Below are 17234 nucleotides of genomic sequence, written 5' to 3' on the forward strand. Positions count from 1 at the left end.
GCCATTCAGATTGGACATGATTCGGTAAGTTCATCAGGATAAGCCAAAGTAAAAATGCAGTGGTGGAAGCTGCAATCATGTACACCCCATTTTAGCAGTTGGCACCTCCCGGGAGGGAAGCCGACCGACTGGGGTCGCCTCTCTAATTGCACCACCTTCCCGTACATATCCTTCAGCCACCAAGGCATTCAGCAGAGAGAGGAAAGCACTCCTGTATTCCATCATTCCAGCCCTCTCGCAAGCAGCAATGCGGTTCCGGACCTGAGGACCCACATATGTAAACTAAACAGAAGCGAGGGATGAGAAAACCAGTTTAACGTTGTAAGAGAGGTAGAAAATATGTGGCATTTTCCCACAGATGACTTACCTTTGCCTCTTTCTTATGAGGGTAATAAGTGTGTGTCAGATTAATTACTCTCAAAAATTGATGGCAAAAAAACACCCAATATTCTCATACTTGGTTTTCACTTAGCACCAGAAGTCTTATCTATGCGACAAAAGCAGATTTAGCCTAGTAGCAGTCAGCCAAGTGATTATTCATTTCTTTTAAATGTAACTCGATTTAATATGAAAGACCACTTTCACAATGAAAACATTTCCCTTCCAGGGCACATTTAGCAACTGAATAGACATCAACAGAACACCATTCCTCCATCAGGGTGGAGGCAGAGATTAGCATTTCAGTCACTCTTTATTTTGTTCTTTCTTTGGGGACCTCTACTTCGGGGAGTAAAGGGAATCCCAACAGAATATGCCTCATCAGGTTTTTCCAGGCCGATTGCAAAATTCCAACATGTGTATGCTTGTGTGAAATAAGCACATGATATTCAACAGATGACCATTCAACTCCAATAACTTCTCACATTTCCATACTTGCGTATGAACAGGTTTATAATGCGATTAAAAAAGAGATTATTCTTGTGCAGATTTCTTTAAAGGTTCCTATAAAGCTGGATGACTGCAGTGTATAAACTCTTAAAGAAAAATACTTTGGAAAAAAATCAAACAAAAGAAACCACCAATTTCCCCCTTTAACCTAATATTAAAAAAGAATTTTTCCTATAAAAGGTGAATTCCATATGAAAATATATTGCATTATCAATGCCTTAACTGATCAGTGAATTGTGTCCTTCATTTTTACAAAAAAAATTTGTAGTTCAAACTTGTACGTGCAATCAAAATCAGCACTTACCCACTTGTAAACACTTCCATGCCTGGAGAAACAGCAAAATCTGTTCCCCATGTATGATCTCTGCAGTTTTACAATACCATCATCATGGCAAGTTACATGAAATTTTTAAGCAGAACAAGAAAGAGGAAAATCCCTACCTTGGGTTTTCTTTCACCCCTTCAGTTTTTGTCCACTGTAAATGGCTGCATCTTTAGCAGTCCGGGCAAGAGCATCTAAGCTGACAGACACAAAAATGGGCTTTCTTCGGCTGGCTGGTGTTCCCAGCCTTTTATGTGGTGTGTCTCGGGCTGTGCTGCTTAATTCATTCCTGATTCTACTCAAAGGAAGTTCAGCCTGGCGAGGCTGACGTGATAGGAACTGCTGAAGACACTTTTGACCGCAGGGGCAAACTAACTATCATGCACGCATCAACAAATGTGTAATTACATTTCAGGGCCCAAAGATTCTTGATTTTAAAAGCCAATCAATAATTAAAAAAAAAAAAAAGTCCCAGGACAAAATCAAGCAGTTTAGTTGTGATGTTGGAAAATCTACCCAGAGGACAAGAGCAGCACTCTTTGCTGGTGCCGAGCTTCACTCACTGCAATTTATCCTGATCTCTAAGAGCTCTGATGAACAGTTTCCATGACAACTTGGTAAACAGGATGGAAGTGACCACTGACGGCTTTACTGGGATTGTTTTGTTTAGGGAGAAGAATGGTTGCTTTAAATGCTTCCTTTACTAAAATTTCCTCCAAAGGTAAAAAGGCAGCTTTTTACAGGTCTTCTGTATGAAATGTTTTCAAAAGTCAAAGATGCTGGCAATGGGCGCTCCAGGTGCAGGAGACAGTCAAAACAACAGGGGACATGAGTGGCAATCAAAAAACCAGGAAGGGCCCGCAGGGTGGCTCACGCCTATAATCCCAGCACTTCGGAAGGCCTAGGTGGGTGGATCACTTGAGGTCAGGAGTTCGAGACCAGCCTGGCCAACATGGTGAAATCCCATCAACACAAAAATTAGCCAGGCATGGTGGTGGGTGCCTCTAATTCCAGCTACTTGGGAGGCTGAGGCAGGAGAATTGCTTGAAAACAGGAAGCGGACATTGCAGTGGCTGAGATCACACCACTGCACTCCAGCCTGGGTGACACAGAGCAAGACTCGGTCTCAAAAAAAAAAAAAAAATACATACATAAAAAGGCCAGGCACAATGGCTCACGCCTGTAATCCCAGCACTTTGGGAGGCTGAAGCGGGCGGACTGCCTGAGGTCGGGAGTTCGAGACCAGCCTGGCCAGCATGGAGAAACCCCATCTCTACTAAAAATACAAAATTAGCTGGGCGTGGTGGTGCATGTCTGTAATCCCAGCTACTTGAGATGTTGAGGCAGGAGAATCTCTTGAACTCGGGAGACAGAGGTTGCAGTGAGCAGAGACTGTGTCACTGTACTCTAGCCTGGGCAACAAGAACAACACTCCACCACAAAACAAAACAAAACGAAACAAAACAAAACACCAGGAAGGATTATGGAATGTCAACGAGGTGCCTTCCAGTTAAGTACACAGAGGAAATGAACCATTCCCAAAGACTAACCAAATGCACAGAGGAGTAAAAGGGGCTGACAACCTGGATAATTCTAAAAAGTCCTAACTCGCAAGTTGATGCTTCTGCCCTCTCTATCCTTCCATTAGTCTTGTCCATATCATTCACCACTTCTATAGTGAGCAATACAAACTTCATTTTCAGCTGGGCAAGGTGGCTTATGTCTGTAATCCCAGCATTTTGGGAGGCCGAGGTGGGTGGATCACCTGAGGTCAGGAGTTTGAGACCACCCTGGCCAACATGATGAAACCCCATCTCTATTAAAAATACAAAAATTGGCCAGGCGTGGCAGTGCACACCTGTAGTCCCAGCTACTCAGCAGGCTGAGGCAGGAGAATTGCTTGAACCCGGGAGGCAGTGGTTGCAGTGAGCTGAGATTGCACCGCTGCACTCTAGCCTGGGTGACAGAGTGAGACTCCATCTCAAAAAAAAAAAAAATAAACTTCATTCTCAATGCTTCACCCTTTAACCAGGGAATCAGAAACCTCCCATTCTTATAGAAAATGACTTGGAAAAAAATGTTTGTCACATTATGAACTGATAATAAACATCTGGCATTTTGACATATGACAGTACTTATTTGTCAAAAGTCAAAGAACCATACAACACAGACGGTGGACCCCTAATGTAAACTTTGGACTTTAATAATAATGTAGCAATACTGCTTTATTATAACAAATGTACCACATTTGTACAAGATATTAATAAAAGGGAAAATGGTGGTGGAGGGGGGCAGTGTGGAAACGGTCTGTAGTATACGCTCACATTTTCTGTAAATTTTTTAATGTTCTTTAAAACAGTCTATTAATGTTAAAAATCAAGATAAAAATGTCCATCCCGTAACAATGCCAAAGACTAAAGGAAAAATTTTTTTAAGGCTCCTTATGACAATCTGTCAGAAGTGATTTAAAACTTAAGAGAGAAAAGGTCTTAAAACAGTTAGATTTTCCTGTGACTCAGCTTAAATTTGGGATTAAACTTGTTAGGACAAAATAAGTGGTAAAAATATAAACATATAATGTAAGTATGTGTAATTTTACATACACAGTAACATGTAGCTGTATCATGTCCCCATGACTTCACTTAATACACATAACCGCCCTCCTTAGTAGGTACTGTCAATACACACACGTTAAACACAGGGAGAGAATGCCCGGCCACACAAGGTGTAGTGATGAGGCCTGAGTGAAACCTTGGTGCACAACTGTGATCTATTGCATCTGTGGCATCATGGGCTCCTCTGCACCTGGGTGGCTGTGCGATACCCTTCCCATGCCAATGGGATTATGGTGTATCATAATGTGCTAGACCCACAGCACCCCAACACCCTGGGTCTCAGCAGGCGTGGCGCAGGGCTTCCTGTGCCCTTGGTGCAGGACATGAAGGACTGAGTCACCCAGGCCCTGCGGGTAACTAAGCAGGCTTGCAGAGGGAGCGGTGGCTGGGGCTGGGGAACAGGTAGGGTAGTGGTCAATGCAGCTGTGGGAAAACAGTCACAAAAGATGAAACAGAAAATAAAAACAAACAACATGAAAGCAAACACAGGCAGTAAAAAGGTAAGCAAAGCTCTAAAAAAAAAAATCCTAATCGCCCACAAGAGCTTTGAGATGGTATTGCATAACGTGTTGATGTTTAAACAAAAATTCCAAGATAAAATCATGCTCAGAGGCTGTTTACTGGAGCAGGAAAATGTATTCTTATTAACAGCTTAAAAATATTTGACACACTCCTATGAATGAATATCTGACATTTTCACGTTAATCTCAAATGGCCAGAAGAAGAGCAGCGAATGGAAGATGCAGAAATGCAGATTTCATTCATTACAATTAAGACCTTTCCCAGGCAGGGCGCGGTAGCTCACGCCGGTAATCCCAGCACTTTGGGAGGCGGAGGCGGGTGGATCACCTGAGGTCAGGAGTTTGAGACCATCCTGGCCAACATGGTGAAACCCCGTCTCTACTAAAAATACAAAAATTAGCTGGGAGTGGTGGCGGGTACCTGTAATCCCAGCTACTCTGGAGGCTGAGGCAAGAGAATTGCTTGAACCCGGGGGAGGTGGAGGTTGCAGTGAGCCAAGATCGTGCCATTGTACTCCAGCCTGGACCAAGAGCGAGACTCCATCTCAAAAACAAAAAAAAAAACCTTTCCCATGAACAGTAAGGGCTTAAAAAACAAAAATTAAAAAGCAGACCAGGCGCGGTGATTCACATCTGTAATCCTAGCACTTTGGGAGGCCAAAGCAGGAGAATCGCTTGAGGCCAAACGTTTGAGACCAGTCTAGGCAACACAGTAAGACCTCGTCTCTATGAAAAATTAAAAAATTAGCCAGGCCCAGTGGTGGTGTGTGCCTGCACTCCCAGCCACTTGGGAGGCTGAGGCAGGAGATGGCTTGAGCCCAGGAGTTCAAGGCTTCTGCGAGTTATGATGGTGCCACTACACTCCAGCCTGGGCAACAGAATAAGACCTTGTCTCTCAAAAATAAAAAAATTAAAATTAAAAAATTAGAAAAGCATCTGGCTACCTTTAAGTGTAAGGAAAGATTAAATTCTCTGTTTCTGAGGGTTCCTTAGGAAAAGGGAGGATGATCCCTTTACGTAACATTTAAAAGAGAGAACTAGATCATATTTCCTCAATTCTTAATGCATACATGCTCCCATGTGGACATGCTGAAACTGGGATGTGTCTCAGGCATGCTGTTGTTACAAGAAAGGGGTCCCAGTCCAGACCCCAAGAGAGGGTTCTTGGATCTCATGCAAGAAAGAATTTAGGGCGAGTCCATAGGGTAAAGTGAAAGCAAGTTTATTAAGAAAGTAAAGGAATAAAAGAATGGCTATTCCATAGACACAGCAGCCCCGAGGGCTGCTGGTTGTCCATTTTTATGGTTATTTCTTGATGATATGCCAAACAAGGGGTGCAGTATTCGTGCCTCCCCTTTTTAGACGATATAGGTTAACTTCCTGAGGCTGCCATGGCATTTGTAAACTGTCATGGTGCTGAGGCGAGTGTCACAGTGAGGACGACCAGAGGTCACTCTCGTGGCCATCTTGGTTTTGGTCAGTTTTGGCCACCTTCTTTACTGCAACCTGTTTTATCAGCAAGGTCTTTATGACCTGTATTTTGTGCTGACCTCCTATCTCATCCTGTCACTTAGAATGGCTGCGTCTGAGAATGCAGCCTAGTAGGTTTCAGCCTCATTTTCCCCAGCTCCTATTCAAGATGGAGTTGCTCTGGTTCAAACATCTCTGACACTACCACCCAAGCAGCCACCATGCTGCGACCAGTGCCTGGATGTGAGTGAATTTCATCCTAATTTTTGTACTGTCTTTGCAAATTGTGGACACTACTGCCACTCCTCACATCAAGTCCAGCTGTCCTTTAAGCGAAGTTGAAATATCGCACTACAGATTTACCAGTGAAACAGAAAGTTATTTTATCTGCAAAAAGGCCTGGAAACAGAAAGGCAAGGTGCCTATTTGTGGTGGATGAATGACCTCCATTTCATACCTTCTGCAAAGCAATGAGCAAGAGCTAAGCGATAAGAAATCATTGCGCTCTGCTGTAATCGGTGGTGCCTTTGCTTCTACAGTGACAGGAAACAACGATGCATTTTACACTCGTGGAATTCAGATTCTGTGAAACATGGCAATAAATAATGTTTGGACGCAGTGAATAGTCTATAATTCCAGAAAGTTCCATCTCAATGTTAAAATCTAATGTTTAATTAACCTTTCGGTTTAAACCTTGTCATATGGCAGACCCTCACACCCAGACTCCCTGCCCAATTGTGGCAGATAACAAAGGCCTGTGGGTGAATACCCATTTGGAGATGGGGATATTTGTATATGAAGCACCAGCCCTCAGATCAAGAAGTATTTGTGAATGAGCCCCTGGTGCTGTGTTTGGCTGTTCCTAAAGGGCCCTGAACCTGAGGTGGGGCTATGTCTAGAAGGGGTCAGCTGAGGGAGGTAGACAGGGCGAAGGAGCATGTCAGCATAAAAAGATTGATACACATTAAAGACACCACCCCAATACTGACCTACTGGCGATGTCCGGGTATCCTCCAACTACACAAATCAAAGATGATCAGAAGAGAAAAGCATGCCAAAAATAAAATAAATTAAATCAACTAAAACAGAATCTGTGGCAATAGGATTAAAGATGGTGCATACGTTTTTATCTTTCGCACAGTTGAGCACTCACACACCATGAGCAATTTCTACAATGTACCATGATGAGTAACTCAACGTTACTGAGCACCTATAAATAGTCTGGACCCTGAGGTGTGCAGCAGGGTGCAAAGGCTGAGACAGGCCCTGCAGAGCTGCACTTGGTTTTCTATATTTACTGAACACTTTATTCACAAACTAGCATTAGGGCAAAGAGACCAAAGTCAAAAGCTTAGTAAGGCTAAAGAGAAATCAGATGCATAAAGAAGACAGAGGCTGGGCGCGGTGGCTCATGCCTGTAATCCCAGCACTTTGGGAGGCCGAGGCAGGTGGATCACGAGGTCAGGAGATCGAGACCATTCTGGCTAACACAGTGAAACCCCCATCTCTACTAAAAATACAAAAAATTAGCCGTGCGGGGTGGCAGGTGCCTGTAGTCCCAGCTACTTGGGAGGCTGAGGCAAGAGAATCACTTGAACCCTGGAGGTGAAGCTTGCAGTGAGCCGAGATCGCGCCACTGCACTCTAGACTGGGCAACAGAGCGAGACTTCATCTCAAAAAAGAAAAAAAAAAGATACAGGAAGAAAAAAAAGAGAAAAAGATAAAGGAAGAATAACACGGGACGCAAAATTCAAGGCAAGAAATGTGTCACATTATCATCAGAACTTTTTAAAGAAATATTTTGTCTTTGTTTTTTCCTTTGAGACAGGTCTCACTATGTCACACAGGCCGAAGTGCACTGGTGCGATCTCGGCTCATTGCAGCCTTGACCTCCCAGGCTCAGATGATCCTCCCACCTCAGCCTCTCAAGTAGCTGGGACTACAGGTGTACACTACCACTCCTGGCTACTTTTTGTTTTTTGGGAGTTTTTTTTTTGAGACAGAGTCTCACTCTCACCCAGGCGGGAGTGCAGTGGTGTGATCTCAGCTCACTGCAACCTACACCTCCTGGGTTCAAACAACTCTCGTGCCTCAGCCTCCCAAGTAGCTGGGGTTACAGGTGCACACCACCATGCCCAGCAAATTTTTGTATTTTTGGTAGAGATGGGGTTTCACCATGTTCGCCAGGCTGGTCTCAAACTCCTGGCCTCAAGTGATCCGCCCTCCCACCCCCCAGCCTCCCAAAGTGCTGGGATTACAGGTGTGAGCCACCATTCCCAGCCCTTTTTGTATTTTTTTTTTTTTTTTTTTGTAGAGACAGGGTTTTGCCATGTAGCCCAGGCTGGGCTATAAGTCCTGGGCTCAAGCCATCTGCCTGGCTCCCAAAGTGCTAGGATTACAGGTGTGAGCCATCGTGCCTGGTCAGGTCTGAAATAAAGAAAGGAAATGAAGAAAGGAAGAAAGAAAAGAAAAAGAGGGAGGGAGAGAGGGAGGGAGGGACAGAGGGAGGGACGGAGGGAGGGACAGAGGGAGGGAGGGAGGGACGGAGGGAGGGAGGGAGGGAGGGAGGGAGGGAGGGAGAAATAGCCGGCAGCACCTGGATTACATAAATATAAATCCCCAGGAGGAAATGTGTTAGATTCATTAAATGCATTCATCAAATTATTACACCTCTGGAAACAAAAGGCTCATGCTTCCATAATGTCTGCACAGAGCTCTCACTGCACGTGTGTGGTCCTGAATTGTCTAGGAGGCTGTCAACCTGAGGGGCTGAGTCTGACCTAAGAAGGAAGCCCCGTTGAAGAGAGGAATATGAGTCATCAGGACTCATTTATGTGAAAGGAGCTGACATCCCCCCAAAGTCCTTGACAGAAGATCCCTGTGTGAGATGGTTTACACATCCTCATCTTCATCCTTGTGTCTTGGGGTAGAGACAGATGGGGCTGCAAGATTGACAGCCCACAAGGCTCACGTGACCTCCCTAACTCCACTCCACGTCTCCAGCTTCCTTCTCTCACTTGATATTCCATTTTCCAGCAAATGTGGCTGCATGGAAACTCTAGCCCTACTGGTTTCCCTCCCCTGGGGCCTGGTCTTCAGCCTCCCCCAGCACAGGCATCTTTCCCTTCTTCCCTTCCGTAAACCCTACTCCATGCTGCACGCAGTGGCTCCCAGCACTTTGGGAGGCTGAGGCAGGTGGACCACTTGAGGTCAGGAGTTTGAGACCAGCCTAGCCAACATGGTGAAAAGCCATCTCTACTAAAAATACAAAAATCAGCTGGGCGTGGTGGCACATGCCTGTAATCTTAGCTACTCGGAAGGCTGAGGCAGGAGAATCGCTTGAACCCAGGAGGTGGAGGTTGCAGTGAACTGAGATTGCGCCACTGCACTCCAGCCTGGGTGACAGAGAGACTCCATCTCAAAAAAAAAAAAAAAAAAAAGATAAACCCTATCCCAAGAGGCTGCTTGTGCTAGAGGCCTTTTCCCACCAGACCCCAGTCCCAGAAACATTAGGTGATTAGGCCCCTGCCTTTCTGGAGAAGGCTGGACTGAATCTTTGAGGGTATTGTTCTGTCAAGTCAAAGATTTAAAGATGATGCTGCTGCAACCCATGACGTTTCCTTCCTAGAATCTGCATCCTGGACACAGCAAACCTAAAGACCGAACAGGGAGGAGAGCCAGCCAGATGTGTTCCAAGAGGCAGCCCAGGCTGAATCTGCAGGCAACTGCCGGCAACTGGTTCTCAAACCCCAGAAGGTGTTCCTGATGTGTATCAGTCTGTTCCCTTCTTTAATTCCGCCCTGAACCTCCTCGGGGCTTTTCTGAAGAATGTTAATGAGAGACTTTTCTGCCTGGAACTTACTTGCTAAAACACCAGGCAGGGACACCCTTGGGGAGGTTCTGATGAGGAAAAGCAGGTTTTCCATCTTAGAGAAATCTGTGGTTGGCTGGAGCACTTTTGGGTACCACTGCCACCGCCCAAGCAAATCACAATCAAAAAAGCTAAAAGTCCTCATTACCAACGAAAACTCGTGGAATGGAGAAGTCTACCCTTTGTGAACTCTGAAAACTCTAAGCTCAGCGGAGAGTTACATCCAAGGCCAAGGCCCGCTGCAGACTGGCGTCTCTCAGGAGGCAGGCTTTTCTAGCTGCTTCCTCACTGAGCGCCAGTGAGGCTAGCAGAGTGCCTTCTATACAATACCCAAGATTAGTAAAAGGCTGTTTATAGTAAAAGAAAAAAGCCCATATATTGTGACAGCTGAATTGACATATGGGTTCAGCATTTCAATTATACACTCCTCCTTTGCACCTGTTTTTCAAAACAATACATAGAAAACCCAAATTAAAAAAAAAAATTAACAACCTAAACATAAGTTCACAAAAGATTTCTAGATTCTTCAGCCCCAGATGCGCATTCTGGGGTTCAAACACTTGGCAAGGAGTAGAGGCAGCCTGCTGTAACAGCCACAGCTGGTAAAGGGGGTGTGCTCCCACTAGCCTGGTGAATGTGGGAATCTTTACTCCCGAAGGCACAAAAGCAGCTACAGGTGGTTCTGTTGTTCCACTGCTACAGGTCTCTAGGTTATAGACTTTACAGCTGCCATTCTTTTGTCTTTATGATCACGTAACACACACAAAAAAATACTTCTGGTCAGGTTCAGTGGCTCACACCTGTAATCCCAGCACTTTGGGAGGCCGAGGCAGGCAGATCACCTGAGGTCAGGAGTTTGAGGCCAGCCTGACCAACATGGAGAAACCCCATCTCTACTAAAAATACAAAATTAGCAGGGCGTGGTAGTGCATGCCTGTAATCCCAGCTACTCAGGAGGCTGAGGCAGGAGAATCGCTTGAATTCAGGAGGCGGAGGTTGCGGTGAGCTGAGATTTCACCACTGCACTCCAGCCTGGGCAACAAGAGCAAAACTCTGTCTCAAAAAAAAAAAAAAAAACAACAAACTTCTATACTTTCTAAAACCCATGCTCCTTCCTTCTGAATAATACACAAAATACCTAAATACACACATATTTCAATATGACCTCCCAAGTCCTTTGGTGGACTGTGACTGTAGAGGAAAATGAGGTGAGGAGAAACTGTCTCATCCCTCCACGCTAAAATACACATTCCCCATCTCTGGAGAGGAAGAAGGCAAGATATTTCCTGTGAAATTTCTATAAGAATCTATCCTTGGATTAAAAAAATGTATAAGGAAGTCTAAATAAAGGTCATCTGCATACATTTCACAGAACATAATAGGCAGTGACAGTCCAATACTTCCAGTGGAACCAAATGAATGCTAATCGAGCCATAGCTATCTTGCCATAATCAAATTAGCATCTCCATTTACCATCACACCTGCATCTTAGGCCTCAGACAAGTCAGCTCTCGTGCCTCTGCCTTCACTTGCTGAGTGCCTTTATTTTTTCATTTTTTTGAGACAGAGTCTCACTCTGTTGCCCAGGCTGGAGTGCAGTGTCACGATCTCAGCTCATGGCAACCTCCACCTCCCAGGTGCAGGTAATTCTCCTGTGTTAGCCTTCCAAGTAGCTGGGATTACAGGCACGTGCCACCAAACCCGGCTAATTTTTTTTTTTTTTATTAGAGACGAGGTTTCACCATGTTGGCCAGGCTGGTCTCCAATTCCACCCATCTTGGCCTCCCAAAGTGCTGGGATTACAGGCGTGAGCCACCGCCCCACCGCCCCCAGCCTTCTGAGTGCCTTTAAAAGGGCACCAGGACATTCTTTGAAACGTTTCTATAGCCTATCACTGGTGTATTATTAATTAGTGTCTGCCATACTTCAGGACATGTAAAGTGAGCCAATACAAATGCAAACGTGAGGTTGAGTTAGTTCATTTTCTAAATGCAAAATCCAAAGCAATTAGGTACTATCAAATCTCAGCATGGAAAAATAAGGTCGGTTCTGCAATATTCTGGCTGCTGAACTGCTTCCAAGCAGGCCTAATTTCAAAAGCTAGTACAATTTATAGGAAAAAGTAACTCTGTGCCATCCAAGAGGGAAAAAAGAAACACTGGGGACTGAGTATTTCAAATTAAAGTTTCTATCTTTATTATAGCACTGCCAGGGCAGGAATTTAAGATGCCTACAATTGTAAAACTGTTCACACCACGAAGAATGGGAAAAAAGCTTCCAATTAGACTATGGCTCACCAGAAACTGTGAGATGCATCCCAGCAACCAAGACTTTATTTTTTTAATTTGTATTTTTTGAAACAGAGTCTTGCTGTATCCCACAGGCTGGAGTGCAGTGGCGTGATCTCGGCTCACTGCAGCCTCCACCTCCCGGGTTCAAGCAATTCTCCTGCCTTAGCCTCCCAAGTAGCTGGGACTACAGATGTGTGCCATCACGCCTGGCTAATTTTTGTATTTTTAGTAGAGACAGGGTTTCACCACGTTGGCCAGGCTGGTTTCGAATTTCTGACCTCAAGTCATCCACCCACCTCTCAGCCTCCCAAAGTGCTGAGATTACAGGAGTGAGCCACCACGCCTAGCCAAACACCCAGGACTTTAAATTGACAAAAGACCTTGCACGTTTGAAAGATGAAATATGGCACTATCATCCTTATTGTAAAAAGGGGACAGAACGCCATCAGAGATTGAGCAACTCCTGGGAGTCTACATCAAACATCAAAGCCCACTTCTATTGTCTGGTAAATACTGCCCACCAGAGTGTACCAAGCAAACCAAGCAGAATACAAACCAGCTACGTGACATAGTGTTATATATGGAGAGATGTTCTAACTATTAATTTCCTACATTATGTCCCCAAAAAAGCTATGCATTTGTTTATGTTGCCATTTTTTTTGGTGATAACCTTAAATATTTTGACATACATTTGAAAAATGGAAAGACGGGTTACTTTTTAAACTACCAGAACCATGCACATAAAGTCAGCACAGATCTTCTACAGAAAACCACTTTGTCACTTCAGGTCACACAAACACCAAATTCTCACCATCATATCTCACAGTAAGGTAACAAACTGAACAGGTTACTTTCTCTTAAAGAGATGTCCAATTTTGCCTCTCTAGAGGACAGATAATTCAACAGTGTGGTTCTGTTTTTTTGTTTTTGAGACAGAGTCTCGCTCTGTCGCCTAGGCTGGAGTACAGTGGCATGACCTCAGCTCACTGCAAGCTCTGCCTCCCGGGTTCAGGCCGTTCTCCTGCCTCAGCCTCTCAAGTAGCTGGGACTACAGGCACCTGCCACCACGCCCGGCTAATTTTTTTATATTTTTAGTAGAGACGTAGTTTCACTGTGTTAGCCAGGATGGTCTCAATCTCCTGACCTTGTGATCCACCCGCCTCAGCCTCCCAAAGTGCTGGGATTACAGGCGTGAGCCACCGCGCCTGGCCCTTTTTTTTTTTGGGAGACAGAGTCTGGCTCTATCTCCCAGGCTGGAGTGCAGTGGTGGATCTTGGCTCACTGCAACCTCCACCTCCTGGGTTCAAGTGATTCTTGTGCCTCAGCCTCCCGAGTAGCTGGGATTACAGGCGCGTGCCACCATGCCCAGCTAATTTCTGTATTTTTAGTAGAGATAGGGTTTCACCATGTTGGCCAGGCTGGTCTCAAACTCCTGACCTCATGTGATCCGCCTGCCTCGACCTCCCAAAGTGCTAGGATTGCAGGCGTGAGCCACTGTGCCCGGCTACTGTGGTTCTTATAAGCATACATCTTCAGACTATAAATGAGGAATCCATGTAATATTAAGCCAAAGGCAATTGGTTGGCATTATAAAAAATAAGATCCAGCATCAGTCAAGTTACCAGAATATAATAAACCAAGTCTCATGGGAAACAGTTCAGATCAGATTTTTTACCTTAAACCTTATGAGGATGGCATCTAGTTCTTTAACATTAGGAGCTCTTAAAATTACAATTTTGTAGGGGTTTTCTCACATAAGAAGCATTCCTAAGAGGCTGTTTGCTGAATCAAAATAATTTAAATGTATTAACAATACTTTAAGACAAGCTACCTAATTAGACGTGGATTCAGCGACTGCATATATCTAACACTATAGTTTCTTTGTTTAGGTACCTTTTCCTTTTTAAGCTCACATCCCTTCTAATCGGATTATGAAATTAGAAAGCTAAAATCAAAGAGCCAAGACATGAATACTTATGACAACCTTTAGAGTGCCTTCTAATTAGTTATAAACAACTATTTAAAGTACTTAAAATCTAGCATTACTACTTAAAGCCTCTTCATCGTGTTTAAAATAACAATAAAGCAAAAAAAGAAGGAAAGAAAGACAAATGAAAACTTAAAAAAAATCAGCCACCACACATCAAATATTTCCTCTAAAATGATGTATCACACTCTGAAACTTTTCCCGAGAATTTTAAACCAAACGCTAAAAAAAAAAAAAGTAAAGGCTTCACAATGTTTCCTTTTAAAATAGATGTCCCTAAAGCTTAATAACATCACTCAAAAGCAGACTAACAGGCTCAAGGGACAAAGGGAACTTTTTCATTTCATGTCGAGTTATAATGTCATATCCATTTCCAACCATCTACAATGAAAGGACTTTGGAGAAACCAAATCTGTGAGTAACCACCCCAGGAGGCTGTGTCCCTCGAGACAGATCCCAGCCTAGGACTGTCATCAATCTTACCTTCTGCATGTTTGGCTTGATACAGCGAACAAAGAAAGGATTAGAGGAGCTTAGCGTTGCCATTAAGGAATGCAGTGAGTCCTATTAGAAGGAAAAAGTATATGTTGATGTAGTCTCTTATTATGTCATTCTTTAAATTTCTCAGTACTCAGGCACTTAGAAACAATAATTTAAAAAACAATATAAATCATAGGAGCAATAACTTAGAGGTTTTCATTTTTTAATTGTCATTCTAATATAAAATAAACATACTGAGTCAATGTATTAATAATTGAAATTATTCGATAATACACCAAACTCATTTATCACTTCCTTTGAAATAGTAAAATTTTATTCTATTTATTTATTTATTTATTTTTGAGACGGAGTCTCGCTCTGTCGCCCAAGCTGGAGTGTAGTGGCGTGATCTCAGCTCGCTGCAAGCTCCGCCTCCTGGGCTCACACCATTCTCCTGCCTCAGGCTCCGGAGTAGCTGGGACTACAGGCGCCCGCCACCATGCCCGGAGAATTTTTTGTATTTTTAGTGGAGACGGGGTTTCACCGTGTTAACCAGGATGGTCTCGATCTCCTGACCTCGTGATCCACCCGCCTCAGCCTCCCAAAGTGCTGGGATTACAGGCGTGAGCCACCGCGCCCGGCCTGAAATAGTACAATTTTAATAAACCATTCTGTCAACAAACAAAAATCATCCTAGGATATTTCAACGTTTAGTACAGAAAAACTGAGAAATAGCCACTCTTCCACTGTCATTATTCTTCCCAATTCATTAGTTCCATTGAAATGACAAGCTATGCCCGCACTTCACTGGTCTCTGAGCCACAATCTCTCACTCTTACCTTCAAATCACCAGATTTACAGACTCCAGATCAATCTTTAATACTACTTTCTTTTCCAACTTTTTTTTTTTTGAGTTTTTAACATTTACCAAAGCAGACAGAAGCATGCAATGAGTTCTCATTACCAGCTTTAGCTCAGGGCTAATCTCATTTCGCCTGATCCATACATACTATACCCACCCCTGTGGAAAAGCAAATCCCAGACATGATGTGATTTCATCCATCAGCATTTCAGTATATAGGATTAAAGGCTAAACACTTTAAAGCACTGTGTAACCACAGCATCATCACACCTGAAAAGATCTGACATTAATTCCTTAAACTTATGTTAAAATGTGCAATGGTCCCACATTTCATATTAAAATGCTCAACTGCTTCAAATTTTATGATTTTTAAAAATTTTATTTATGTATTTATTTATTTGAGACAGGGTCTCACTCTGTCACCCGGGCTGGAGTACAGTGGTGTGATCACAGCTCACTGCAGCTACAACCTTCTAGACTCAAGTGATCCTCCTACCTCAGCCTCCTGAGTAGCTGGGACTACAAGGGCATGACACCATGCCCGACTAACTTTTTCATTTTTTTTTGTAGAGATGAGGCAAGGCTATGTTGCCCAGGCTGGTCTCGAACTCCTCAACTCAAGCAATCTTTCCACCTAGGCCTCCTAAAGTGCTGGGATTACAGGCATGTGTCACCGTGCCCAGCCCATCAATTTTAAAGGGTTTGTTCTTTGGCATCAAAATGCAAATATGGTCCATTTATTGTAGTTGGTGGATGCATCTTTTAAGTCTCTTTTAATCCACTGGCTTTCCCTCTACCTCTGTCTCTTTTTTCTTCTCGTAATCTTGTTGAAGAAAACTGAACTGTCTGAACACTACATGGATTAATTACTTCTCCAGCTCAGAAAACTTTAAAATTTCTCACAGGACAAAACATCCTGATGTTCACGGCCCTTCATATTTTGATACCATCTTAAATTCTCACGAGGTGTCCTGTCCGGCTGGTGTTCTACTGTCTGTTGACAGTCCTCAGAAACAGGACTTGCATCTCTGTGTCTGGGCTCTTCTGCCTTCGCCTGCACCTGGAAAGCTCACCCACCCTTTTCCATTTCCTTCACTGCTAGTCCAGTTTAAAGTCTCAAACATTTCAAAAACTTTCCAAGGCTGGGTGCAGTGGCTCACGTCTGTAATTCCAGCATTTTGGGAGGCCGAGGCAGGAGGATCGCTGGAGGCCAGAATTTCGAGATCAGCCTGGGCAACATAATAAGACCCCATCTCAATAAAACATCTAAAAATTAGCCGGGTGTGAAAAATCAGCCAGGTATGGTGGCATACGCCTCTAGTCCCAGCTGCTTGGGAGGCTGAGGCAGAAGAATCACTTGCATCTGGGAGGTAGAAGTTGCAGTGAGCCAAGATCTTGCCATTGCATTCCAGCCTGGGTGACAGAGCGAGACTCTGTCTTAAAAAAAAAAAAAAAAAAAAAAAAAAAAAGTCGGATGTAGTGGCTTACACCTGTAGTGCCAGCTACTCAGCAGGCTGAGGCGGGGAGAATCACTTGAGCCTGGGAGTTTGAGGCTGCAGTGAGGCGTGATTACACCACTGCACTCCAGTCTGGGTGACAGAGCAAGACCCTGACACACACACACACACACACACACACACACACACACACACACACACACACACACACACACACACACACACACACACACACACACACACACACACACACACACACACACACACACACACACACACACACACACACACACACACACACACACACACACACACACACACGGAAAAAAAAAAAAGCTTTCTCAGAGAAGTCCTGGCAAAACCAACCTTCTAGAAAAACAAAACCGAACACCTCTGCTGGAAGATTAAGAGCCTAGGACAAGGTAACTGACATGAGTCTTATCTAACCTGGGGAAAAAAACATCCAGATG

The 17234-nt window shown here is 44.0% G+C and overlaps 1 protein-coding gene across 2 annotated transcripts in view; it reads right to left on the reverse strand.

Annotated features, from left to right (window-relative positions):
* Positions 1 to 17234, reverse strand: part of MYO10 (myosin X) — a 268244-nt gene that overhangs the window by 72297 nt on the left and 178713 nt on the right. For both annotated transcript variants that reach the window (XM_054489918.2, XM_063664676.1), the window contains one exon: positions 14449 to 14529. In XM_054489918.2, the coding sequence (XP_054345893.1) occupies positions 14449 to 14529 (81 nt within the window). The remainder of the gene's footprint in view (positions 1 to 14448; positions 14530 to 17234) is intronic.

This window comes from Pongo pygmaeus, chromosome 4 (assembly GCF_028885625.2).
Source record: "Pongo pygmaeus isolate AG05252 chromosome 4, NHGRI_mPonPyg2-v2.0_pri, whole genome shotgun sequence".
NCBI classification, from domain to species: domain Eukaryota; kingdom Metazoa; phylum Chordata; class Mammalia; order Primates; family Hominidae; genus Pongo; species Pongo pygmaeus.